At 38.3% G+C, this 25,555-nt stretch overlaps 3 protein-coding genes across 8 annotated transcripts; 2 read left to right on the forward strand and 1 right to left on the reverse strand.

Moving 5' to 3' along the window:
- The first annotated feature begins 2,397 nt into the window (after positions 1-2,397).
- LOC112279574 (uncharacterized) lies at positions 2,398-7,398 on the forward strand. 3 transcript variants are annotated; one of them, XM_024514163.3, is made up of 6 exons: positions 2,398-2,628; positions 3,842-5,229; positions 5,407-5,764; positions 6,183-6,312; positions 6,675-6,743; positions 7,025-7,398. In XM_024514163.3, exons 2-4 carry the CDS (start codon positions 4,002-4,004, stop codon positions 6,310-6,312), a joined length of 1,716 nt encoding a protein of 571 aa, XP_024369931.1. In that variant the 5' UTR covers positions 2,398-2,628; positions 3,842-4,001; the 3' UTR covers positions 6,675-6,743; positions 7,025-7,398. The 3 variants fall into 3 exon arrangements, with proteins under 3 accessions (XP_024369931.1, XP_024369933.1, XP_024369930.1); XM_024514165.3 differs by lacking the exon at positions 2,398-2,628 and adding an exon at positions 3,515-3,655 and having other exon boundaries at positions 5,407-5,772; XM_024514162.2 differs by lacking the exon at positions 2,398-2,628 and adding an exon at positions 3,515-3,655.
- A 1,604-nt stretch (positions 7,399-9,002) lies between these two features.
- On the forward strand, positions 9,003-10,220 carry LOC112279575 (uncharacterized). Its single transcript, XM_024514166.3, has 3 exons — positions 9,003-9,325; positions 9,461-9,658; positions 9,782-10,220. Exons 1-3 carry the CDS (start codon positions 9,146-9,148, stop codon positions 9,926-9,928), a joined length of 525 nt encoding a protein of 174 aa, XP_024369934.1. The 5' UTR covers positions 9,003-9,145; the 3' UTR covers positions 9,929-10,220.
- A 1,186-nt stretch (positions 10,221-11,406) lies between these two features.
- Positions 11,407-25,195, reverse strand: LOC112279573 (chaperone protein dnaJ 13). Of its 4 annotated transcripts, XM_090248724.1 has the most exons (18): positions 24,722-25,195; positions 23,117-23,409; positions 22,694-22,891; positions 22,428-22,542; positions 22,193-22,279; positions 21,826-21,914; positions 21,461-21,545; positions 21,107-21,160; positions 20,795-20,875; positions 20,516-20,593; positions 20,052-20,312; positions 19,711-19,818; positions 19,396-19,479; positions 15,832-17,004; positions 15,467-15,588; positions 15,188-15,338; positions 14,656-14,729; positions 14,115-14,275 (listed from the first exon to the last, which is right to left on the reverse strand). In XM_090248724.1, the coding sequence occupies exons 1-18, from the start codon at positions 24,872-24,874 to the stop codon at positions 14,263-14,265; spliced, it is 3,219 nt and encodes a 1,072-aa protein (XP_090104850.1). In that variant the 5' UTR covers positions 24,875-25,195; the 3' UTR covers positions 14,115-14,262. The 4 variants fall into 4 exon arrangements, with proteins under 4 accessions (XP_024369927.1, XP_090104850.1, XP_024369929.1 ...); XM_024514159.3 differs by lacking the exon at positions 14,656-14,729 and having other exon boundaries at positions 11,407-14,275; XM_024514161.3 differs by lacking the exons at positions 14,115-14,275; positions 14,656-14,729; positions 15,188-15,338; positions 15,467-15,588 and adding an exon at positions 17,762-18,551 and having other exon boundaries at positions 16,867-17,004.
- Between the last annotated feature and the right edge of the window lie 360 nt (positions 25,196-25,555).

Consider the following 25,555-nt stretch of genomic DNA (forward strand, 5'->3'; position numbering starts at 1 on the left):
TGTTCATGAGGAGAAGCAGAGCTGGCACTGGGTAGAAAGAGTGGGATTGGGTAGTTCTTTCTTTCTTTGGTTTAGAGGCCTTTCAGTGTCTCGCTGCCTGTCTGTCTGTCTGTCTGGCTACCACCATGGCTGGGCTGGGCTGGTGCCTGCCTGACTGCCTGCCTGTCTGTCAGTCAGTGTCTGCCTAGTTTCAAAGCATGGCAGGGCAGAAAAGAGGAATGTGCACAAGGATATATAACTTAGACAGAGAGAGAGAGAGAGAGAGAGGGAGGGAGAGAGAGCTAGGCTGGGTGGAGAAGCTATATAATTTGGTTGGTTGATATATATAATTGAAGGAGGGGGGGATTACCTACTTCTCTCTCACTACACTACCCCACTTTTTCTCTCTCTCTCTCTCTCTCATTTCTGCTTCCTCTACTTCTGACCTACCTACTTACCTACCTACTCCATAACCAACACATGCCTCCCTCACCAAATACCCACCCTTTCTTATGCGCATGCTTGCCTGCAAATGTGTGTGTGAGTGAGTGAGTGTGAGTGTGTATCACTGTGTTGGAGAAGTGTGTCAGTCTGTGTTTGCATCTATCAAGGGTGGGTCAGTCAGAATGTCTCCTTGGAAACTGCTTGAGCAACAGGCTTAAATACACATAATATTAAAAGAGGGAAGAAAGAAAAGTAGGCAAGGGAGGGAACTTAATTGTGGGGCTGTTGTTTTTTGTAAGGTTGCTAGCTTCCTCTGTTGCTGCCCTTTTGTCATCATTTGGGAAAGGGGTGGGTGACATTCTCGCTTTTGTCTTCATCTTTACCCTCTCTGCATTGCATGGGTGGAGACAGACAGGAAGAAGAAGCAGAAGATGCAGAATCAAAGGATGACATGGCATGCAGACACACACACACACACATGCATACATATACATATATATATATTCATATGTATGTACAGATTTTCTTCAACTCAGCTCGTGCTTGTGGCTGGAGCTGTACCATGACAATCAATCACTGGTCATCAGTATGCAATGTATTTAATGGAACTGCTTGTGCAAGGAAGGAAGGAAGGAAGTGGAACAGCACCCATGGAAAGTGGGGTTGATGGAACTCTCTTTTTGCATGGACCTTCAATATATACTTATGCACATACATGTTAAAAAACTTGCAAAGAGGGTCATAAGAGTCATCACAATAATAATTTAATAGTACTAGTAGAAGTGCCACAACTGGTTTGTTGGCTTGTTTTCTCTCTCTATATATATGTATACAGATGTGGATTTTTTTAAAAAAAATTTACTTGCCTTTCTTTCCATGAGAGGTGATTGGATGTGATAGGAAAAAATTATGATTTTATTTTCAAGGTTGAGTTTTTCATTTAGCGGTTTCATGGGATTCTTATGCAGTTATATATGCATGCCATCCAGCCAGCAATGTATGTAAAATGTTTGTGAATATGTGTGACTGTGTTACTAGTATTTGTTTTTAAATGAAAATTTACATTATAAAGACAACTTTATTGCAATTTGAAGTTTGTAGCAATTTATGTCTGCTTCAAAACAGATTACATATTTTGATTTTACATCAACTCTTCTGGAAGCCCTTACTTAAGGAGAACTAATGAGAAGTTTGATTGAAATTTATCTGATAGATAAAATTACATATGATTTTAAATTTCCCATCAAATTTTTTTCACAAGTTATTTTTATTTTGATTTTTATTTGATATGATCAAACAAAATCCCAGTTTTACTTCTTCTTCGACTCTAATTCAATTATCTACATCTAAATTAACTACAGATGTAATTAACTGACCCCTCTGATTCTTTTCAAATTCCAAAATTGCCTTCTGCAGGTCAAGTGTAGTAGTTGAAAGGCGAAGGTGGGATTGATTGACATGAGACAAATTCAATACAGAGTTATGAGTGGTTGGCCACAAAAATCAATTGCCATGGCAACAATCTTAACTCCAACATGCAACCCCTAAAACACACACACACCATTTTTCTCCAAATATTATAAAAGCAACAAAATAAATACGTTATTATTACTATTATTATACTATTACCCTCTTTCCCAAGAGGTGCTGAAATGGTGTGGGGCCATGAAAACGACAACACAACAGAATTGATGGTGCAAGTTGCATTTCCTGCAACAGTCGCGACGAAAAGACGAAACCACAAACCCACTTCTGCTTTTCACTTTTTCAGTCGAAACGTTTTCGTCTGCCATTCTCTTCCACCACCTCACCTCTATCGTCGCCTCTCCGTCAGCGAAGGCTAACGAAAGATAACGAAGGTCGAACGAAAGTCGAACGAAGTCGTGGAGGATCAAGGTGGTGGCTATGGCGGCCAAGTGGGCCGTAGCGATGGCAGGGCCCCACGCGAGAGCGAGCGAGCGAGCTTGACCCTCCTTGGCCTCGCCGGAGCGCGCAATGCGGCCGTTTTGTTTTCTAGTTTCGATCCAAACCTGGTCGACAAGCGCGCGCTGCCTGCGCTCACAATTGTACCGGACCAGCTCTTTCCACGACATTCGCCAGATGGTGCCGTGATAGCTCATTTACGGTCACCTTGCGAAGAAGGAGAAGCAGTAGAAGAAGCAGAAGCAGAGCACCAGGGTTGATACTCCACAGCTATAGCTGCTCGTAACGCTCGCGCCCAGGGTTGCATGGATTGGTGTAGTTTTGTTCGTGGGCTCTCTGTCGTGACCATACTGCCGGTCCTGAGAGAGCTCGAGCTGAGTTGGGATGCATAGGAGCTGCTGCAGGATTGGAGTGATTAGTGTGCTTTTAGGTACCTCCAGGTTTTGAAAAAAAGTGTTCTTAGGGGGCATTGGGGACAATGGGGATGTGGTGGGACGATTGGAAATGTTGGTTCGTTGTTCCGAATTTTGTCTAGGTGTCGTTTCACTAGTGTTGGCCAGTGGCACTGGTCTTGATGGTTGCGGAAGAGCGTGATAACGAGGCTTGAGTCTCAGGGACTTTCTCGTAGTTTTGCACTGAGGAATTGTGCAAAAGCGTGGCGGACATGGCTTGGTTTGACTCGAGTTTGATGGTCTCAGGATCAGTTCGTGATGTGGTTTTGTGTGGGAGAGTGCTTTAGTTCTGGAAGGAGGCACTGGTTTTGGACTGCGTCAGTGAAGTCTACCTGAAGTGTTTCTCTTTGCCACGGTTTCATGATTAGCTTAGTTTCGTGAGTGTGGGCGGCTGGAGAAAGTGTCATAGATGAGGGTGCTGGCAGTGTATTTGCAATGGAGTTGGAAGCGTAAGAGCCGTTATCGACAGTTATCCTCGTCCTGCCTGCTCTTGGAAATGGAATCATTCGGAGTATCGTAACTTGGTTTGGTGTGCTCCCCTCTAGCACATGAAGTGGTGCTGTGCGTCTGGCTAGTAGTTTCTCCGTACAGTAAGCGATCCTCGTAAACTGGCCTAAGTACTTCGTCACTGGTCGCTGTGAGCGCCATGGCTCATTACGATGTAAAGAACGAAGGATAGAGTTTGATTGATTGATTGATTTATTTATTTTTATCTCTCGTAGATTAACACGATAGCGTACATCGTTGTGCTCGCACCCCCATCCAATGTCTATTGTCCTTGTTGGGATTTGGCCTTGAGTGATCGAGTTGCTGTAGGTTAATTTTCCGGAACCCTGTTCGCCTTCTTGCTGGGACTGGTATGTCTAGCTAACTCGTTACTCTGTAGGGAGATCCTTGTGTAAATTTTTGTACTTGTTTACTGTTTTCAGTAATTGGCCTTGGACCCCTTCAATTTCAATCCCTTGTTCACGTTGTTCCTGCGCAACTGTTTCGATGAATTAGTAGCATTACCCGTGTTCATGGGTTGCCTACTTGTTAAACAGGTTATCGGGCGCTTTGCGTATGCTTTCACAACGTACCGTAGCAAGATGTAATGAATGCTGCTGTCTCTAGTGACGGTGCACGCTTTCATCTCTACCTACTTGCCAGTGCGGGATTTGATGTTCCTACTCCAGTTTTCAATTGTGATCAACACTGTGGAAGATGGGTTCATCCATGGCCGAGGTGGCTCCTGAGGTCTCAATAGTGGAGGAAATGGTGAAGAACAGTGAAGATAATCATTGTATGATATTTAAATGTAGTAGTGGGGGTGAGCTGGATCGTAGAAGTGGTCAAATGGATACCCAGATGGATGAGAGGAATCCTAGCGAGGTTTCGGCGTTTAGATCAGCTGAGAATAAAAAAGTTCACGAAAATCATGACCCCTTAAATAATTGGGGCTATAAACCTGGGGAGCCTGATTATACACTCAAAGGGAATGGAAATGCTGTTTCTCAGGTTCATGAAAACGGGGATGGAGATTTGCCGTCTTTTTCTATCAAAAGACTCAGAAGGTTGCCACATCGAGTTAGTCCTGATAACCAGCCAAGCACTTTGGCCTTGAGATGTGAGCTAATTGAAAGCGTAGTGGATCAGAATCGTGTGCATGATGAGAAGGAGATTAAGCGAGGTGTGGGTGAAAATGTGACCGATGCTTTATCAGGGGGCAGAATTGAAGCTGGATCTAATTGCCCGCCACCATTGCAGGCCGAAGCGACTGTTCACCAGAGACAGAATCTTTCTGATCCTGACATTGTTGACACTGGTCATTGTAGCGGTGATTCGGTAAGTTTATCCCAGCAGATATCGAAGCTTGCTAACATTACCAGCACAAGAGATGACGTGGGAGATGCTCAAGAAGGTTCACCGAATGTTCTGAAACAGGGCACAAGTCCTATTTTTCCGCCTGGCGTGTTAAACGGAGAGATTCGGGACAACGAGCCCGTGAAGGTTGGAAATGAAGGAACCGAGCCTCAAAATCCTAGCAGCTCTGGATCAGACAGTGCAGAAAAACCGCTCGATCCCAATTTTCCAGATGGAGTTGTTGCAAATCAGCTTTCGTCGGAAACGAAAGGCCAGACAGGAAGTATTTTGGATAGAGAAATGGCTGCAGTCAATGGAGACGGTTCTGCAGCTTCTGAACATGCATCAGATAGTTCAAACCTGTCACGAGGAGATGATGGAAGATGGCTGAGCACGTCTCCGTCTGCCGTCCCAAGTTCCGTACTTGAACCTCCTGCACGTAGGTTGCAAGTTGATGACACTGTTCAGGGAAATGAAGCACCTGGAAATTCAGATATGGCTTCGTCATCTGCCGGACAAGGTAGTGTTTCTGAAATGGCTAGCTCGGGGAACGCCTCGGCAGTCACACCCACTGAGGACTTGAAACCAGGTATGTCTGTATTTCGTTTGTTTTTTGTGCAGCGGAACAACCTGTATCGATCGTCCGAACAAGCTTTCCACTTAAGCTTGCATCACAAACTTTTCTGATTTTGTTTTCATAACGTCGTGCGATGTGCGAGAGATGGACGATTCTCGGATTATGACTTATTTACTTAATGTGTTGCAGACGCACTTACAGAGAATGATGGAATCATTAGGGACGTAGTTATCTCTGTTGCCTCAACAGAGCTACCAGAGGCACCCTCCTCTGGTATTGTACAGATTCTGGCCCCAGTTACAGGGAGCAGGTTTGGAAGTCCAGGGGAGACGACTGATGAAGAGACTGACTCACCAAGGAGCAGCGAAGGCTTTTCTTATCCTGACTCTGATATGATGGCGCTCCCATACTCGGGACAAAACATGTATCCTGCACGCTATTCCTATGCACAGTCGCAGAATGGGCCAAGTATACTCCAGTATGCTGGAAGTGTGTCCTTGCGGTCTGATAGCAGCACTACAAGCAACCGGTCTTTTGCTTTTCCAATGTAAGGAGGTAACCAGATGGAGCTCTTGGAATTTTGCGACCTTGGTTGCGTCTCCTAATGAGTCATCAGGACAATTTTCTGCACTATTGCTTGAGTGGATTCTTTTTTCATGAACAGCAGTTAGAATTCATTTCTGCATCGATGACCCGATACAGCCATTTACTACACGGCAACTGTGGCTTTTTCACCAAATTTACCCCATCCCTTGGGGTAAATTTTGCTCAATATCGGGGTTTTTTTTCTTCTTAGAATTTTACTTGTAGGTAGCATTTGGACAATGGTTTCCCTTCCAAGTTTTCCCTCTCTCATTCTATTAAAGCATACTGGTTGTATCGTCTGATGGACGGTACTACACTTCTTTCTTTAGAGAAATGTCCTTGGCTTGATGTAGCCGACAATTGTAATTTTTTGTGCGCAGCCTGGCCCCTCCCGATTATAATAGCAGCCCAGTAAGAATGGCGAAACCCGACCCTCGGTATTTGAGACGGAAGAGTCGATGGGGTAGTTGCTGTTTCTTCAGCTTATGTCGGTCAGGTTCTAAGTACTAGGTGAGTTTATCTCTATACTCTAAAAGTCACATGTATCACAGCCTGTGGACATTTCTTTTCCCTTCACTTTTGCCGCCTGAAAATGTTTCCAACTCTCTTGCCACTTTAGGAAATAGCTTTTGAGTTTGGTGATACTTAGTGGTTTGATTAATACATTGGTTCATTTGGATCTTCCTTTCTTGGAAGTTTTGGGGAGTACCGTGGGTACATTTATGAGGTGCTATTTCAAGTTAGAAACAAGGGTTGCCAATTTAATCCGTCTTCTCTCAAATCTTTTTGGGTCTTTCACAGATCTAGGGTTTCATACAGGGGAGTACACTAACTTTTCGTTTTCTGTCTGAATTGTGAACAATGCTGTCCAGGTTTCATTGTGAACTGAACTCGTATCTGCTGTGCCTGATTTACCGCGTGCTCGTTCAGCAATAAAGTTGGTAATTACTCTTCAGCAGAGACTTCTACACCGTTCTTTTGATGACCAATTTTTCAAGAAGCATAGAAAAAGTAATTATAATATCTTTGAATTAGGTTTCGATGCGGTTGTGGTTGTTATTGATTTATTTATTTATTTTGATATCCCTAAAATGAACCGTATTTAATGTGATAACTATCTATAACTTGTAAGTTCATTCGGACTCTAGTATTGCAGGCACTAATTTGCACCTGCTTACGAGCTATGCTGCTAATGAACTAATTATGTGCCTTTTTGGAGCAGGTCTCAATTAATGTATGTGCTGTATAATTCGTATTTTTGGAGAGGGGCGCTCAGAGACGAATCAAATGCTCGGTACTAAAGCTTGGGACTGCTCTGCAGAAGAGTAATTACGAGGAGACATCCTACATTCCTTTTTCAACGTAATCCGAAGAGATCATCGTCACAGAAAATGTCGAGAGTTTTGAGCCTATTCCCTGATCGTGTTTACAGGACAAAAGTCTGTCCACACTTCTCTCGGGATCCTAATGTTTAAACTATACAGTAGAATGAAGCTGACAACTTGCCTTCACGGTTTGTGTGAATTGAGGCTTTATTCGAACATCGACAGTGGAAACATTGCAATAATAAAAATTAAGACCTGTTTTGTTGGAGCATGGCGGCCTCTGGTTGAAGTGAAAAAGGTGCTGTTCTATTAATGAACGCATTTCGAGCTGGTTTCCGATGTTGGTTTCTCGTTTATGGTTATATATACCTGTCAAGTATGCGTTTTGTGAATGTTTGCCGCTGAAAGATGAAACTGAAGGTAATTCAGGACCTCTCAGTTCCATCTTAGTCTTATTATCTTCGCCAATTTTTATCAATGTCTCCTAACTCAACCTAATTTTTCATGATAAATAATATCTATGGTATATATTACAAATACGGATGCAGTCGAAACGAAATATCTGTGACTATTTACATGAAACTAAAAATATCGTTCCCATCTTGGACAATTTCCGCTAGTGGAACAATTTTTTTTCAAGGATTCACCAAGTACACTACAGTACAATAAGTATGTGTCACATGGTTAAAATTTTCATATGTACAAACAAGGGACTATGAACTGTAAAATGAAGGGCCTTTTCTTCTGTACTACCTGAAAACACAAATGTATAGTCCTTCATAGAACTGTCAAGACAGTATTTTTTATTAAAACGACGAATTTTATTAAACGTAATAATTTCAATTCATGAATCTTGATGTATGAAGATTCCCAACTATTCCAATAATGAAGTACGAAAAATATTCTTGATTAAATGAAGAAAAAGTGACATTAGACAAGTAAATCTTATTGATATCATCATAAATTTTTTCATAAGATAGTATCAGAGAAGTGAACGCCTTGAAGGTATATCTAAACTTCTATTCTTGAATAAAAAAGTTAAAATAAGTCAGCAAAGAAACAAACAGAAAAAAATATAGTTTTTAAATTTATTCGTTTTGCTTCCAATTTCTTCACACATCACAAACAAGTTAGTAAGAGTCTACTCTACCATTCATCTACAAATCAAAGTTATGCAAAGACATTGCATGATTTACCATTATCCTTCACCGACGGCAAGGTTGATCACCAAATAGATGTGCAAAAACAAGCATCGTTGATCGATAGAAACTCCCACATGGACAGCATTGCCGTGATTCATTCAACAATCAATTCACCATGTTCGATGCATGAAGCAGGCTGCAAGAGTCGACGAAGTCTCGTATACCAGATGGGTTCCACGTTAACCAATGTCAACTATCGAATGTGAGTTGCATAGACGCACTTTCGTGGATGGGATCAGGTTTGGAGAGATAATCTTTCGTCGTCGATGTGCAGATTGCAGACGCACACATGACGATGACAACAACTACAACGACGACGACCACGACGACGACGACGGCGGCTCCTAGAAGCGCAGTGCAGTGCAGTCGAGTGCTCAACACAGTGATCAGGGATTAGGAGGAGGAGAGTGGACAAGACCGTGCGATGAAAAGGTAGAGCCAGGTGGGAGGCGAGTCCCAGCGACGCGATCTCCCGCCGCCAAGTGTGCAGCTCCGTGAAGGAACAATCTCCCGCAGGCAATCTCCGCTGCCCACCTCTCCAACCCTGCGCGGCATCCCAACCCAGACCAATGCTTCGCCCGCCACATGGCCTACACACTACCTTGCGCTTCTTCTCATGCGAGACAGTATATCAACCCATAGTTACACAATGCTTACAATCGAAAAAAAAAACACACACACAGCATCGACGTTGCATTACACAGGAATCAGTTCTAGCTAGTCAGATATCAAGCAAGCGAGAGAGCGAGAGAGAGAGAGAGAGAGAGAGAGAGATTGTAGTCTTTTGTTTGATTGTGTGAGAAGTTCAAGTTCGAAATGGCGGCAACGATCAGCGCTGCAACTGCGATGGTGGCAACCACCAAGCTGTCGTCCGGCAGCTCCGTGGCCTTCAACAACTCCGACTCACTGAAGATGAAGATGGCTGTGTCGCGGCGCAACGCCCGATCTCTCGTCATCCGCGCTGCAGGAGAGCCCGGCACGGGAAAGGACGAGAGGGTGAGCGATGCTACCCCCACTCCCTCACTCCCATCGCTGCTGCTGCTGCATTGCTCGTCTTCTCATTTCACCTCACTCTCTCAACCCCAATGCAATTTATTAACGAGGCGTTGATCGACGTGGTTTTGGTTGCAGAACTTGGGCGACAAGTTCAACGACGCAGTGACGGAAGTCTCCAACAGAATCCAGGACGCGATGCCCGCCGGCACTCAGCCAGGAGGTGTAGGCAGGAAGCCCGGAGACGAGTGGACACAATACAGCTCCACAGGCGAGCTCAACCAGTCGAAGAAAGAAGCAGCGGAGCGCGACAACCCAGACGGACTCAACGTCATGGTAAAAACTTCTCTCCCTCCTCTGTCCCAATTTTTGTGGCTCATTCTCACAATTTCTCCTACACTTCCATTGCCATTACTGCTGCTTTCTCTAACTCTGTGAAATACTTCTCTCCTTCAACAGGACAAGCTGCAAGACGCAGGCAGGACGTTGAAGAGCAAGACCAACGACGTGGTGCAATATGGGAAGAAGCGCAACCCCAACACCACCGAGGACAACGCCATGGAGAAGAACATCAAGGTCCAGTCTGACTACACCAATAGCAAGTGAACAAAGCTCATCTAAAGAGAAAAGAGAGCCGTTTGTTCTTTTGTTACAAAGACAGAATGAAATACAGAAAGTGTGTGTGTGTGTGTCTGGCTATCTGAGTGTGAGTTGTTCTTTCTATGTATACTTTGTACAGTTGTGCCAGGCATATCTTCGGTGTGTATGTTGCAAGAAGCGTAGTTCGCATCCGCACTTTAGTTTTTGGTGCAGAAAAGCGTGCTCGCTGTGCACAATATGGCCCAGTCTGGAAACTTGAATAATTTCCTTGAAATTGAGCTCAAATGTTTTTGATACCCATCTCTCTCTCTTTCTCTCTCGCTTTATGTGACTCTGGATTTTGAGCATTCTGTGCGGTTTGATGATTCAGTTTGTTTGTGTGTGTGTGTGTGTTTGTGTGTTTCGTTTGATCATCGTCTGTGTGTTTTGAGATTGTGTGTGTTCTTAAACCATGCTTTCTTTTGTTTGTGTGTGTGGGGGGGGGGGGGTAATGTTGTGTTGTTTTTATGCACGTGTTGTAGAATAGTGCAGTTGATTACTTCATGCGTTTGTGTTTGAGTGTCATCCTTTTTTCTGGTTCTAGATGTTGGCCTGTGTGTACTATTATGTGAACTATTTTCTTTCGGTGTTTTGTGTAAAGATTAATGGAATTCTTTATTCTTGTGTGTTCGTGAATACTAAGTTTTTCATTTTTTGGATTGAGCTGAGTTGCCCAGGATTTGCACTCACTCACAGACCAACAGACCAGTTTTGATTTTAATTTGATAAGTTTTCAATTTGTCGTCTGGTCATTAATTTTTAATTTTCAATTTTTTTTCAAAACTAATGAGTTGTTTTTTCTAGCGAGTTGTTAAGACCCTCTTAATTATTTTCGGGCAAAAAAGGAAACAATTCTGTTGTTTTGAATATCTTTCAAATGTGCTGCATTTGTGAAGGAAAATAACTTTCTTTAAAAATCTATGGAACAAATATTTATGGTTGTTTTAAAACATCATATTTTTTAAAGTGAGCTTTAAACAAGAACTTGGAAAATTTACAAACACGCCAAATTGAAAAGTATACAATATTTGTTCTGTGTAAGAACATTTATTATCAGTTTTTCAGAATATTATTACTTGTATATTCATCAGTTTTGATTTATTGTCAATTTATATACATAAACCAATAGGTGTTCTGTATTTTACTAAATTGAACCACTTTCTTAACAATATCAAAATCAAAATTTGATTTTTATTTACATATTTAAATAAAAAATATACATAAATACATTAAATAGAAAAATTATAATTATAGATGATAAAAGCAGTCTCTCCATTTAAAAATAAATTCACTAATTTTGTTTCAAACAAATTATTATTGACGTTTTGATGATGGTTTTGAAATTACATTTTTAGTACACCTTTTTGATATGTTACAATTACACTCATTTTCTAAACTATTTTCAACTACTTTCCTTCTCACTTTATCTTGTACATTTACGTTACCTTCATCTATATTGCTAGAATGCTACAATTGATTAAAATCATGCTCCCATGTTTTTTGAACTGTGTTGGAATATAAGTGACGTTCATTTGTACAGTTTAATACTTCTAAGCGAGCTTTTTGCAAAGCAATACATTGTTCCCGACATTGTTTGCCATATTTTGTACACACTTTTGGATCATCTCTATTAATGAATTTCCCGGTTTTTATTACATCAAGAGGATCACTTTCAGAGACATATTTATAGCATGTTTTTGTATGTCTATTGATTGAATTACAAAAATACGATTTGCCATAAATCTTTTCCAAGTTACATTTTTTGTTAATATGATGGCACTCATCTTTTCCTTTTAATGACGTCATTGTGATTTTATTCTCATTTTTAAGATGAGGATTATCTTGCATGTAGTCATTACATGTTTTTTCTTGCAAACTATTCCATTGATCATCATTTATCAATGAATCTTCTACACTTGGAGAAGTTTGAGTATCTTCATCAAAACAATAATTTTGACCTTTGGAAAATTTATGGTTTTTGTTTATTTTGGGTAAGAAAGTTGGCGGAACAAAACTTTTCCTTGTACTTTTTGCAAATGGTTCAATCTTCTTTACTACCTCTTCATAAATATTACAAAAATCAATGCTTTCAGAATCATTTTGCATTATGAATTTTGCATCATCAAACACAAATGGAATAAAATTTTCATCACTAATATTGTCTCGTGCTTTATGTTTGAATTGTGACTTTTGAGATTGGAAGAAAAATTCATCTTCTACTATGAATTGGCATCTTCTAGAATAATTGTGTAGATTTGGCAAAGTCGATTTTGTCATACTTCTTTTCTTTTGGTAAGTACCTACACTCAAAGAAGTTTTTTTCTTGGTAGAGAATGTATTCATATTTTGTTTCCCATAGTTGCACTTTTTATAAAAGGGATAAACATTTGGTTTACTTTGTTTAGATTTATCATTGAGTTTACTTTTGTAGGGTTCGTTTCTTTGATAAGGATATGGATTGCAAGGATACAATGTTTTGTTTTCTTTCTCACTTAATTTTATTTTTGAACAAAGATGTGCTTTGCAACGATGTTGTGGATTGGGAAGAGTTGATATTTCCCATGAATCCATTGGATCTGTTGCAGCATAATGTCCTTTATTTTGAAAATTGCCATCATATTTTGGTGTAGCTGAATGGCTTTGAGAAGATGACTCTTTGGGTTGATTTAATATTTTTTCATCATTTTTGTTATTATTATTAGTAGTTCTTTGAATGGATTTTACATAAGGTGTAATATTGGGTTTTAAAGCTTTTGCACCATTTGGTAGTTGATATGATGTGGAGCTATCATTATGTCTAAGATTAACTACATGATTTTGAAATATATCTTTTTGAAAAAACATCTTATCACTTGTGCATGGAGGCTTCAAAGAACATGGGATACTACTTGTAAAATTGGTTGCGGATTGTCTACATTTGTATGTGTAATTTTTAAGAAGGATATTGAATTCATATTCATTTTTTAGTGCTACTATTTGAATGTGCTCAATAGTTGGTAATTCATGATGAATCACATTGATACTTTGATCACTATTAAATAATTTCTCATTTCTTTCACTCAAATCATGTGAACATGTATCAAGAGACAACTCATGCATTTGGTTACCAAACTCAATGTTTTGTTGTTTTTGTGGAACAAGTATTTTATTTTTTTCGGGATTTTTGTGAATTTTATTGGGTGAATCTTTTGAAATGGTTTTGATTTTTTTGATTGCTTCTTGATTGATCTCATTAGTTGGTTCTTGCATAAAGTGAGAATTTTGAACAAAACATTTAACTATGTGGCAATCAGATTCAATGTGACAATATTTTGATGAATAGTTTGTGAAAGAAAATTTTAAGTGGTAACAATTAGATTCATCATCAAATACGTTTTGTCTCACACGTTCGTTACTAAGGTTGGAAATTAAATTGCATTGAATTTCATCCACTAGAAGTTGGTTATTTTCATACTTTTGTCCTTTATTCACACAATTATCAATCAAAGTAATTTTTGTAGGAATTTTATCTTTATAATTTCTAAATTCCTTCGTTCGTACAATATTCTTATCAAAATCCAAATAAAATTGCCTTCTCTTATCATCAACATGCTCATTTTTTATCTTTTTATTCATTACTTCATTATAGTAAGTGATATTATGCAGTTCCTCTAATATATCTATTAAAACAAAATGAACTTGGAGAATAACATTCATGTTATTTTCATTGTGGCTTTTCAATGGTACATTTGGTTTGACATAATTAGAACTCCCAAATTTGAAGTTTTGTAGTAAAGTTAGTTGTTTGGAATCATATTCTAGTTCAAGAGTTCTTTGTAAGTTATTGACTACAATTGAAGTTAAAATTAGTTTCAGAATAGTGTTACAATTATTTAAAGAGTCATTGTTGTTGTGTTTTGTAAGCATTATATCTGTGAAAAATTGGAAAAGAACGCCATTTATAAATGGTGTTTCGATTTTGTCTATCTCATGTGAAAATGTGCTTCTAACCTTAATAACTCTTCTTTCATCTACAAAATTGCCTCTGTAGTACTCTGGAAATTCTTCCTCAGCCTCTATTTTATAAATATTAGATACGTTCTTGGATTTTTGTATTTTAAAAATATCTTCCAAGCACAAAATGTGGAGAAAATTTGGAAATTCATTGGTACCAGTTTTGAAATTGGATTCATCCATTATACATGAAAACACGTTGTCTTCCAATCCTATAAGTACACAAGAATTTTCTTGAGGACCATTAAAAACAAACTTGAAAACTTCACAAATGGAATTATTCTTCTTGTTAATAAATAACTCTCTTCTTAGACACGAAGCCTGAAATTTACACACCAGAAATTGTTTTTGTTGAGTTTTTGAAATAACTTGGGGATCCACCTTTGTTGCAGAATTACAGTATGATTTCAAATTTAACCTAACTATCCAAGTTCTTATAAATTAAGCGATCATAATTCATGGAAATTGACTTATTCAAACGAATAACATGAATTATAAAAGAATTAGAATAAGTTTATAATTTTGATTTAATTCGTACATACATCTTCAAACTAATTCACAAACACATGATTAGCAAAACATAAAATAATAATCATCATCATTATTATCATTAATATCATTATTGTATTTGTATAAAAACGAAACGGATTCATGTACAAACACAGAACTAGTTTTACAACAATTATGGAAGAAAACAATACTTTTCAACTTTTACCATTATAAAATGATGGTAAATATATGTTGAAAACCATTTTTTCATTTTTTTGATTGAATTCTACAAAACAGGAAAAAAAAAAGTGGTTTCTATTTCTTCATATTTGGTATTTCCTTTCTGACGAAAAATCAAATCTTAAAAGTATGAAAAGATATAAAATATTTAAGAAATAAGAAACCATAATTCTAAGTATTGAAATGGTGTCTGTTCTCAAACAAGAATACTAGAGTAACCCAACTTACATTTAAACTAAATCCACCTTATTTGTTCTGGTAACCAACTCTCACAATTGTTTAAACATAAAAAAAAATGCCATTTTGTAAAATATTTCATGGTTTTTGTAAATACCCTTTGTTATATATGTGTGTATGTATGTATATACACTAACATACTTACATACATATATGAAATAAGAAAGTCTATTGAAATAACTAATTTAACACTCTTTTGAAAAGCACATAAATAAACTAATAAAATATAAAAATGAATGTAATTAAATTACATGTTAAGCATCATACCAAATTTTTTATGTGGCACATTGAATTATGTAATATAGAATGAAATTGGTTAAAGTAAGCTCCTTGGAATAACATGTGAATATGTAGGGTTTCATTATTGCCAAAAGCTTTGCTTGCACAATATAATAGTTTTTTGGAAATAGCAAGAAAACTGTATCCAGATCAAAAGAAATATCATATATATATATATATATGATATAATATTTTTTTAAATTCAAGTTTCAAAACTATCAGATTTTATATTTAGAAAAAATTATATATAAGAATGGAAAGGAATACCATTCTTGTTGAAAATCTAATGTAAGACAATGGCTCCACTGTTGCAAATGCTTAAAACCAAAATATACGTTCCATTTATATGTCTTCATGCATATGTATTTTTTAGGTATTTGTTCCATTGCCTTTTAAGAATTAAATAAAAATTTATTGGTTTTAACAATTATATAAATTCTAAAATTTAGATTAAAACTCTATTGTTAATATGTAAAAACATTAAAAAGAAGTAAATCATGTACCAACTTTTATGCATTGTAGATATGTATTCTACATATCTAGGTCTAAATTGATAAGTTTAAACAAAAATAAAATAAAATAAATTATGATGCTTAAATTTTTTTGATGTGTGCATTAATGCATAGGCATACCAATAACAATTGAGACCATAGCTGATAGGTTGAGCCGAAGAGTAAAATTGTTGCAATTGGATATATAACTATGTATTCTGGTAATTTAAATTGAGGTCCAAAAGTAATTTCATAACAAGAGTTTTTATTTTGATTCGAAGAATCAATAATATATTTGCATGTAAGAAAACAAGAATTTGTCATATGTACAAGGGTTAAATTTGACACAAATATGGGATGCTCTTTAATCTTTGACCCGTATTTACAAAAGGACATTTTATTCCAACATTTGTCTTCATCTTTCCATTTGAAAATATTTGCATTATCTCCAAAATTATAATCAACTATGTCAAAAGTAGATTGTCTCTTGTAAATAAGATCTTGAGCTACAAACCAAACGTGAATTGAATCCACTTGAAGTCTAATAGCTTTGTTATTATTAGGCACCCAACACAAATCATCACAATGAGGTGTATGTGTATATTTTTCTAATTTATTTTCCATTAAGATACACATTACATTCTTGAAAACTATATATTCAACCATGGTTTTGAAAGCCAATATATTTTGGTGAATTTTTTCTTGCATTTGAAAATCCATAGAATAGTATTTATGTGATTTTTTTTGTAAATCCTTATTTTCATAACAATTTGATGTGCCTTTTATGTCAAAGATTTTTGATTGCTGTTGCCCAACAATTGCTTGTAAACTACAAAAACGGTCAATTATGACTTCAAATGTTTTTCCAATAAATTCTACAACTTGGGTTTCTTGTTGTATAAACATAGCTTTTTGAATCCCCTCAAAATATGCCACTTCATTATATTGTGAAGTAGTAGCTAAAAACTTGAATGTTTTTGGAAAAGAACTACCACAATTATGTTTTTTTTTCAAAGAAAGTGATTTCAGAATCTTGTTTCCAAAATCATCAATTGTGAAAATTTGAGATGTACATTTGATACCAACCCTTGTTGGTTGAATTTTACAAGGATATATTTGCATCTGTAATCTAATTTCACTATTATCCACAGAATGGACTTTCAATCCTTTGATATTAAAGTGTTTATTTTTTGGGTGTTGAGAAACTTTATCAGCTTGTAATCTTTTTGATTGGTTTTTGCAATTTCTTTGAAGAAGGAATTGTGAGCCATGCGTAGAACAATTGTCATTTGAAAAAGATTTTCTCTCAAGTTCCTATTACACACAAATTGCAAATTCATGTTAATTAAAATTTTCTAATGTGATTCTTATATATATATATATATATATATACTTACATAAATTCATACATACATGCAATGAATCCCTATTAACATGGTATAAATAACATAGAATAGAAAATTGTCAAATGATATATCATGGTATAAATTTATGTAGTAAATCCAATATTTTTCAAAGCATGTTCATATTATTCAGAATTAATTAAAAAAAACACAAAAAAGAAATCATAAACTAATTTATATTTGAATATGAAGATCAAAAGCATTTCTTTTAATCTCTTCTTTTTTTAGAAGGAAACGCATTATCTAAAATTATATATAAAACTGAATCATCTTATTCATAAAAATTATTTTGAGCCCTGCAACCCTTAAAATTCCATCATGTGATATTCTTAAAGCAGAATGAATGTAGACTTATTAGAAGTTAAATCAAAATTGACGAACTTGTTCAAAGTGATACATGAATTCATATGAGCTTGAACATTGATATTGTTGCAAAAAGATACATTCTTAAGGTATATTTTTAACGTTGTTATCAGAGGCTCCTTTCACTTACAACTTTGTTAACATAAAAACAGCAATTCTGATCATTAACTACGTGATTTAAACAAGGATTTATAGCTGACAAAGACCCAAAAAACTACGACTCCCAAGTCCGTACTTCCCACAGGCAACTAATTAATAAACAACGCACACAGCATTGAAAGCATTTTAGCAGTCTATAGACCTACATGTCAGCAACGTGGGCAATGCGAGTCTTCACTTCATAGACTTAGATGTCCTCTCATACTGTTGAGCAGGTATTGATCTGACCGATTTGCTACGAACAACAAAAGCTTCTATCCTGCAGAACGAAGTTCGCCCTGCCATGGTGCTGGTACTTACAGGCTGAGGAATTGAAGGCCGTTCGACAATACAGGAGGCAGAGGTAGCACTTACAGTAGGAAGCTGTGGAGAACTGTTGGGAATAAAACTAGAACCACGAGCTTCATCTTCATTGACTGCTGAAACAGGAAAGTCATTGACAGCAAGAGAGGCTACATTCTCTAAGGAACAAGGAACTAAAGGTCCACTACAATTGCTGTGGCCAAACTCGAAGTTCTCGGAGGCAAGGTCAGAATTCTCACAGGTTTCTAGTTCAGTACAAATGATGTCAGGAAGTTGGATCTGAGAGGACTCTTTGGCAGAAATGGAGACCTGAGTTTCTGAAATTGGTGTACACACAGAAGGATCAGGAAGCTTCAACTCATCACGACAGCTATGATATGAATCGACATTTTCTGGGGGATTGAATCTAAGGTTCAATGCAACATCAAAAGGTGACGCACGAGTCACATGAGAAGGGACTTCACACAGCAGCCCAGGCACATGCTTATATTGGACTCCCCTGTCGATCCTGGTTGGAACATCAACCTTATGTCTTCCTGGCAGGACTGCACGAGCATTAATCTGCTCTAGCAATAAGTCACATGCCTGCAAATGCTGTCTCAATCTGCCGTATTGCAACCAAAACGATGATCTCTGCCATGTCCGAAATCCCCAATGACACAAAGCTTCAGACTTATCATCCATGCTTGCAGATTTCTACAGGACTGAGAGTAATGCTTTTACTAAAAATTGAAAAAGCAACTAGTGATTCAGATAATCATTGAAGGTAAACCACATGCAGAAGACCTCGTAGAATATGAAGAGAAGAACAAACACTCAAAATGAATGCAGTGCATTTTAACGAAAACGAGATTACCGGGGAGAATGGCAAACAATAAATTCAAAAGTTCTTTAGTTTCAGCGTGTTGCTTTTTTGTGCGCTATCAAGAAAAATAAAATCCATGGGGGCTAAAATTTAACGAATCATAGGAAGAACATCAAGAGACTACTTAGTTCTGACATCCAAAAGAATCATAGCAAAGACCCGCAATTGTATCAACTCTCTTGCATAGTCTCATTTAAATGAGAACATCGCAACAATTGGGAATAGATTTTAAGTTTCAGTAACTTTTCCCACAATGCGAGACAAGCTGAAACTGCCTGCTTGAAACGCATCTCAAAGGGCGTGATATGGTTGAGTTAGCATTAATTATACGCTCAAGTAACTAGTCTCTGAATCATAAAATCATGAAATACATCTTTTGCTTCTCTCATGAACAAATCAATCTCAGAAAAAGGCAAGACACGTTGCGGAGCTATTGGTTCGCATATATGTATGACCCAATTCTTTCAAGAAGATTACCCACCTTCATAGGAGTATCCTTCTAGAGTAAAAAGCAATTCAGTTCATTCAAAATGAGATTTGAAAACTCATGACCAACTCAATGAAACACAAGATACATGCCAAAGAGAAGAAAGAGAAGGATAGTTAATCCACTTGATCAAGGTTCTCTGACGAAGAATGTTGGATCCTATGTGCTTCCTGCGGTATCTTCAACTCATCGAAGTCTCCAACAACCACCTGCGCTCATCGACGCAACATCTTAGATGAAAAATATGAATGAGACATGTATCGCTTGTTTCTTAAAACTTGCAAGCACAGAAAATGTGAACTCAACACCCAACGAAAATTAAAGTCCATTGTTCATTTGCATCAAGTAAGTCCGTACCATTCCAAATAGAAGGATTTTATCCCACTCTTGTAGGCATTAATATATTTGCGTTGTTCCAGTTACAAAAAAGAAAAACATACCTCATGTTGACAACCTGAATAGCTATAAGCCACCTTCAACTGCTTTGATTTACCCGGGCATGGATCACAAAAACCCATAAGACCGGCCTTACTGATTCCTTCGTGCAGCTATTAAAACACCAACGCAAAGCATAAATTAAATGCTCTTGACAAAAATCCAGATACATTTCAGTAAGACTAAGTTCTAGGGTCCCAAAAGAGGGCTTCATAAAGCAAGAGAATGTTGGTTCCTTTTCCGGATCACCATGCTGAGCTTCAACCAGCACCTTGAAACTGTTCCTACGATCTAATTACAAGACTGATAAAGAAGAAGGTAAGCAAAGTGCAAAAGATACAAATACCTGAAGGCGTCCAAGATCATCAACCAAGAACTGTAAAGGAATGGCAACATCTAAATAGGGAGGAGGTAGATCCGCATCATTGTCTTCGGTGCTTGCAGACTTATCCACACAATTTATCTCTAGCTCATATTCCCTAATATCACCATAAACGGCTGCCAGAACAACTAACCCCTGCCGTTGTGCTTGCTTTTGTTTCTTCCTCTCTGCTACATTCTTCAATAATAATTGTGATTTCTCCGAAGAAGCCCTCGCCTCAATAACCTGGATGCAAGAAGACAAGATTACTTAACTTATGACACAAAATAGAATACACAAGCAGCCTTCCAGTACTGAACTCATTGTTACGTCAGGAATTTTCCTCACTACGTTTGTGTTAAAGACTGAAAAACAGATCAAACTTCGATTCAGAAAAATAGAATGTCCAGAGGTATGTAAGGGACGTTTGAAAGAATCATCGGAGTAACCTGTGTGTAAGTTGCTCGCCTAAGTTCCAGGCTCTTTCGTCTATTTCTTCGGAGGTTGTAAGGTTGAAAAACGAAGGTCTGAATATCGTGACAAAACACACGAATTCAGTATGCACGAAAGCTTATATATTTCAAATTTTTATGACATCAAGTGTTCACAAGCTAAAAAACGAAGTCGCTAGTTGTGGATACACTCTTTCTCAATTTTTCGAAAGCGATAGGAATTCAGGACATCAACCTGTAAAGATTGGTGTCCGAATAAACAAGAAGAGAAGGTACCTTAAGTATTGCGTAAATGGATGATGGCATAATTAAAGCACCAGCAGCAATATACGGATTCAATGTTGGGCAGAGCATAATCTGGTGAAACATTGGTGTACTATACCTCAATTTCATCCTTTGTAATTATTATTTAATGCACAATCGATGGTTATCTAAAATGACCTCTGCATGATGACGTTCACAGAAAATCAAGCTGATGCAGTTCAGACATCTCACATCCTAACAATCACTAATCAAAACATGTAAAACTTCTAGTCGATAATCACCAGATTACACATCCAGTATGTAGAGACTAAGAAGACCACTCACAGGAAGGACGAACTTCTGGCCTCCTCGGGTGAATCGGACTTTCCAAGAAACACCCTGCAATACAACTCAGTGAAAATGCTAAGGGGAGGACTTTCAAATTGCAAGCTGGTGGATGTGAAGAAAGAATGCAAAGGTCATCAAAGACAATATAACTAGCTTCAACTAGCAAGATCGCAAAGAAAACGAAAATTGGTTATAAGACACAAAAATCAATACGCACACTGCTTGCAAGCAATTTCAATTACCGTGCGGCATGTAGAAGATTTTCTTTAGATACACCTCAAAAATTAAGAGATTTTGGAAATTAAAGATTCAGAATCTAATAGATGCAATTGAAAAAAGTGGTGTGAAAACCTGAAGTCCAAGCACGCAGAACATGGCAGCAGAACTGTGCTCAGAAAGTCTTCTCTCCCCACCCACCTTAACTTCTACTCCAGTGCTGAACCATTCACAAAGAAAGAAAAGACAAAAAAAAAAAAAAATTCCAAGAACTCATTGAGCAAATACTGTGAAAAATATGAACATTAATATAAACTAGCTGCGATTTTTGTCACAGAACAACAATCTGAAAGATCGCTTGCCCGAGGAAAAACGATCATTCTAAGAATGGTAGCATCCTCTTCACAATTCATACAATATGGATGGCTTGGAATAATTAGTGAACATTTGAGTTGTTTTCCACCAAGTTGATGCCTCAGATGTCGGTAAGTGTTACCAACCTGCCGATTTTTCCGGAGAGTCGACCTTGCGACTTGGAAGAAAAATGGCGAATGTATTGACCTGATACTCCAAAGGTGGTAGGACCTACCTTCAGAATCACCAAGTAAGCAAAGTTCACTTAGTCAGAGGTTTCTTTGAGTTGCAGATTCTAAATTACACAGTGATGTTGTAATGATAATTGCCATCCACTTCAGCAGCAACAAACTGATTCATCCAGTAGTTCATACCCACAATCAATGCGAAAAACTCCAGTTATCAGTGATATGATCAAGTTTTAATGCAATCTGATCAGTGTGGAGTATATAATACACTGTATGAAAGTACTCACCTATATTTGCACAGCAATACAGTTCTCACAATTAATACCTTCACATCTGCTGAGCCAGCATTTTTCTTGCCATATTTACGCAAACCGACTGAGATTCCAGTATCTGACCCAATAACTAGTTGTATCTGTACATTTTCAACACTAAGATCATGAGTATCCGAAACTGTGAGCCATCAATACATCTCAACATTTCACAAGGAAGAGAATCACTTGTTCTCCCTTGATGGCAATCTGATGATGAATTAAAAAGGAAAATAAGAAAACCCCACTCACATTGCCTGTAGTGTCCTCTGTCAGAAGGCGTGACCAATTATTTGCTAACGTGACTGAACCATCCCTCAACGAAACTGATAATCCTAAAGTCCCCCTTGAATGTGTAGAAAGTTGCCTGCAACCACCAAACTCAGCATTTTGAGTCAAGAACTACCATAAAGCAGTTTCTCACTGCAACGAACCAGATTAATAAAACTAACACCAATCTTAAATCTCCTTGGACCCGCAACGAACAGAAAATCTCATTTACAATGAAAACCACATACCTTGAAGTTTGTAGACTCAAAATCGAGCGGAGCCCAGCCATAGCTAGAAATTCTACCGTTGATATTGGTGAAAGTTGGCGCCTTAAACCCATTGTCACAGAGCCCCTGCCTAAACCACTCCTCAAAGCCATATTCCCTCCCAACATGACGGTATCCCTTTTCGATACCTGTGCTTGCACTAGTGTTGTCATAGCCATGCTGCACGAAAAACAAAATTTAAAAGATAATCGATGGACAGCTACAAATAAAGGTCCGAGAAATTTGTGCATGGATGCAACTTTCTCCTCAATTCATAAATTTACAGCCGTCAACAGTCTCCAACTTGAATCTAACCAAATGCCTCGAGAAGCCCTCCGAAATGTAAGTAAACATTGAACGGGGACCAGGCAATGAAGTACATTAAATTATGATCAGAGAACAAACCCGCTCATGCTTAGGGGATCATACGATTCCAACACTGGTAGTAAGGATAAGTTCATTAGCAATGATCCTCTGTGGTGGACATGAGCTGCCAATCTGCTCTCTTCTTGGCGTTGCTGTAAGCGTTCAAACTCAGCTCTAACCTCATGTCTTGATTTCAACTTCGGACCTAACTCTAAACCTGAAGTTAAGCCTTCCATTCCGTAGACATCATACACTTGCCGCTTTCGCTCATCACTCAAAATTTCGTATGCCTCCCGAATCTTCTGGAAATTTTGAGTAGCAGCATCCTGCATCTGTTGATAACTAATAAATCAAGATGAGTATAATAACAGTTTCTCAAATGGGGATCCAGTCACCTTGAACCAAGATCTTTTGCTAAGTACACAGGATAGTGTAAAGTATATAACGTAGTATATAGCTCCAGAAATCGTTCACTAAGTTCATATACAACTCTTGAGCCACATAATTCAAACGCACGCCGCTTTGTGTCTTCAGGTCGACAAGAACATACGAACGAGAGCAAGAGTCCTGGCGTGTACACAATCTTCAAAGTATGACCAGTGACCAATAGCAGAATCTGTAGAAGTGGAGGTTCCGAACTCAAAAAAACGACATGGGCGAAATCTAAAACAAAGGAAGCGGCTTTGAGCGACACATACGATTCAGTAATACCTGGAAAACAATCCCGCCATTTCCTTGACAAGAAGGAGTACATCACTTTGCGTTGCCAAACAGCCGATAGGTTGAGCACGAAATTCATGCAATTTCACAACGTACACAACAACTTATGAACCTAAGAAACCTCACGACTCAGAAAAGAACCGCAGGCATTTTAATCCTTGAGCTGCCCTCAACGTCATGACTTCACAATCATTAAGAGTCATCAAGCAACGTTTGCACGGGAAAGAACTTTCTACGCAAAAAACCACAGGATTGAATTCTTTAAAAATACTATAGAAGGATAACTGCACATTCAGAGTGTTGTACCGCAACTAAATGGGGATTGCAAGAGTCGGGATTTAAGATAGAGGATTTCATGAGTGAAAAATGCAGACGATGACTGCTAGGTTGACGAACTTGATTGTCAATTGCAACTAATGACTGTTGACTTCACACTTCCGACGCACGCAGCTAATAAAAAATGATTCAACAGCATGTCAACCTGATTTAACCGCAACTCAATATTCCAGTCGAACGGCACCTCTAACTAAACGTGTACACAACTATTACACTTAATCTTGACTGTGTTCTGAGACCAGAGTCCAACCTGGATTCTCTTAGCTTCCGCACAAACATCCTCGATGAATATAATTTACCCAAGATTTCAACAAAATCAAATAAAACATCAACCAAATCCAAAGGATGATTGAGCGCACCACAAAAAGCAGAAAAGGACATGATATTACGACCAGAAAACCTTCAAACTAAGTTTGAGACCCTACAACAGTCATTGCGCATCTCACGAGAATCTGACAGTTATTCTGTGAGGAAGCTCCACTCTCTCATCATGCCCTAATTACGCGAACATCTTCATGCTTCCGGCAGATTCCGACACCAGCCCAAGCTCGCGACAAAACCTGATACCCAAAAGCGGAGGAGTAAAACCTGCAGCGTCTGGTGCTTGTCAGGGTGGTAAATTTGCGCCCAATGTCTGAAAGCCCGCTTCACATCATCGTCGGAGGCCTCAGGAGATAAATGCAGCAGAGCATAGAGCTGTCGATCGGGTGGCCAATGCCGCTCTCGCTCCGAAGTCTCCATGACTCCTTCTAACAGACAATCCTTCCTATCGTCAAATCTGCTTCCACTTCCCTAGCAATACGCCATCCAAGCCATCCCCGGACGGTTTCAAGTTACTCCAAGCTCAAAGGGAAGCAGGTCTAAAGGCAGAAACCCCGATCCAAGGCAGCGAGAGCGCAATGCAGCGCGATCGAGGCTGCGACCATGAGGGCAAAAAAATTAAGAGAGGGAGAAAGCTCGCGAAGGAGGGGGCGAGGGGAATTCAAGGGAGGGTGGGAATGGAGAGTCGCGCGGAAGGTGCGAGGAAGGTGCCCTCGGCCCATGGTTCCATGGAGGCAAGACTTGCTCGGTTTCTCAACTACGACGCAACCAACGTCTTGTCAGCCCTCCCGCTCCCAACCACCGTTCCCCGCGTTCCCAACCATCGTTTTCCGCGCTCCCAGGCGGGGAACTAAGCTGTTGGATTCCTTATGTATGATTTCTTGTCTAAGGTGGGTCAATTTAGAAGAAAGGTGGGCCAATTTAACAATTCTATATTTTATACTATACTTGATACAAATACAATAGTGAGAAGAAGTAGGCACTCAACTGTCTTTTGTATTATAGAAAGGAAAATTTAGCAATATAAAGTATTTTTAAATATTACTAAATATTAATGTAAATAATTCCATTACACTATGATTGTATTGAAAAATTAATAGT

The sequence above is a fragment of the Physcomitrium patens genome, chromosome 3 (genome assembly GCF_059467195.1).
Source record: "Physcomitrium patens ecotype Gransden chromosome 3, ASM5946719v1, whole genome shotgun sequence".
In the NCBI taxonomy this organism is placed as follows: Eukaryota; Viridiplantae; Streptophyta; class Bryopsida; order Funariales; family Funariaceae; genus Physcomitrium; species Physcomitrium patens.

Excerpts from the sequence above, each read along its gene's own strand:
- LOC112279574 (XM_024514163.3), top strand. The coding sequence starts at position 4,002 with ATGGGTTCATCCATGGCCGAGGTGGCTCCTGAGGTCTCAATAGTGGAG. Across the intron at positions 5,230-5,406 it reads CACTGAGGACTTGAAACCAG|ACGCACTTACAGAGAATGAT; the intron begins GTATGTCTGTAT and ends AATGTGTTGCAG. Across the intron at positions 5,765-6,182 it reads CGGTCTTTTGCTTTTCCAAT|CCTGGCCCCTCCCGATTATA; the intron begins GTAAGGAGGTAA and ends TTTTGTGCGCAG.
- LOC112279575 (XM_024514166.3), top strand. The coding sequence starts at position 9,146 with ATGGCGGCAACGATCAGCGCTGCAACTGCGATGGTGGCAACCACCAAG. Across the intron at positions 9,326-9,460 it reads GCACGGGAAAGGACGAGAGG|AACTTGGGCGACAAGTTCAA; the intron begins GTGAGCGATGCT and ends TTTTGGTTGCAG. Across the intron at positions 9,659-9,781 it reads CAGACGGACTCAACGTCATG|GACAAGCTGCAAGACGCAGG; the intron begins GTAAAAACTTCT and ends CTCCTTCAACAG.
- LOC112279573 (XM_024514159.3), bottom strand. The coding sequence starts at position 24,874 with ATGGAGACTTCGGAGCGAGAGCGGCATTGGCCACCCGATCGACAGCTC. Across the intron at positions 21,915-22,192 it reads CTGGCTCAGCAGATGTGAAG|GTAGGTCCTACCACCTTTGG; the intron begins GTATTAATTGTG and ends GTGATTCTGAAG. Across the intron at positions 20,594-20,794 it reads CCATTTACGCAATACTTAAG|ACCTTCGTTTTTCAACCTTA; the intron begins GTACCTTCTCTT and ends CACGATATTCAG.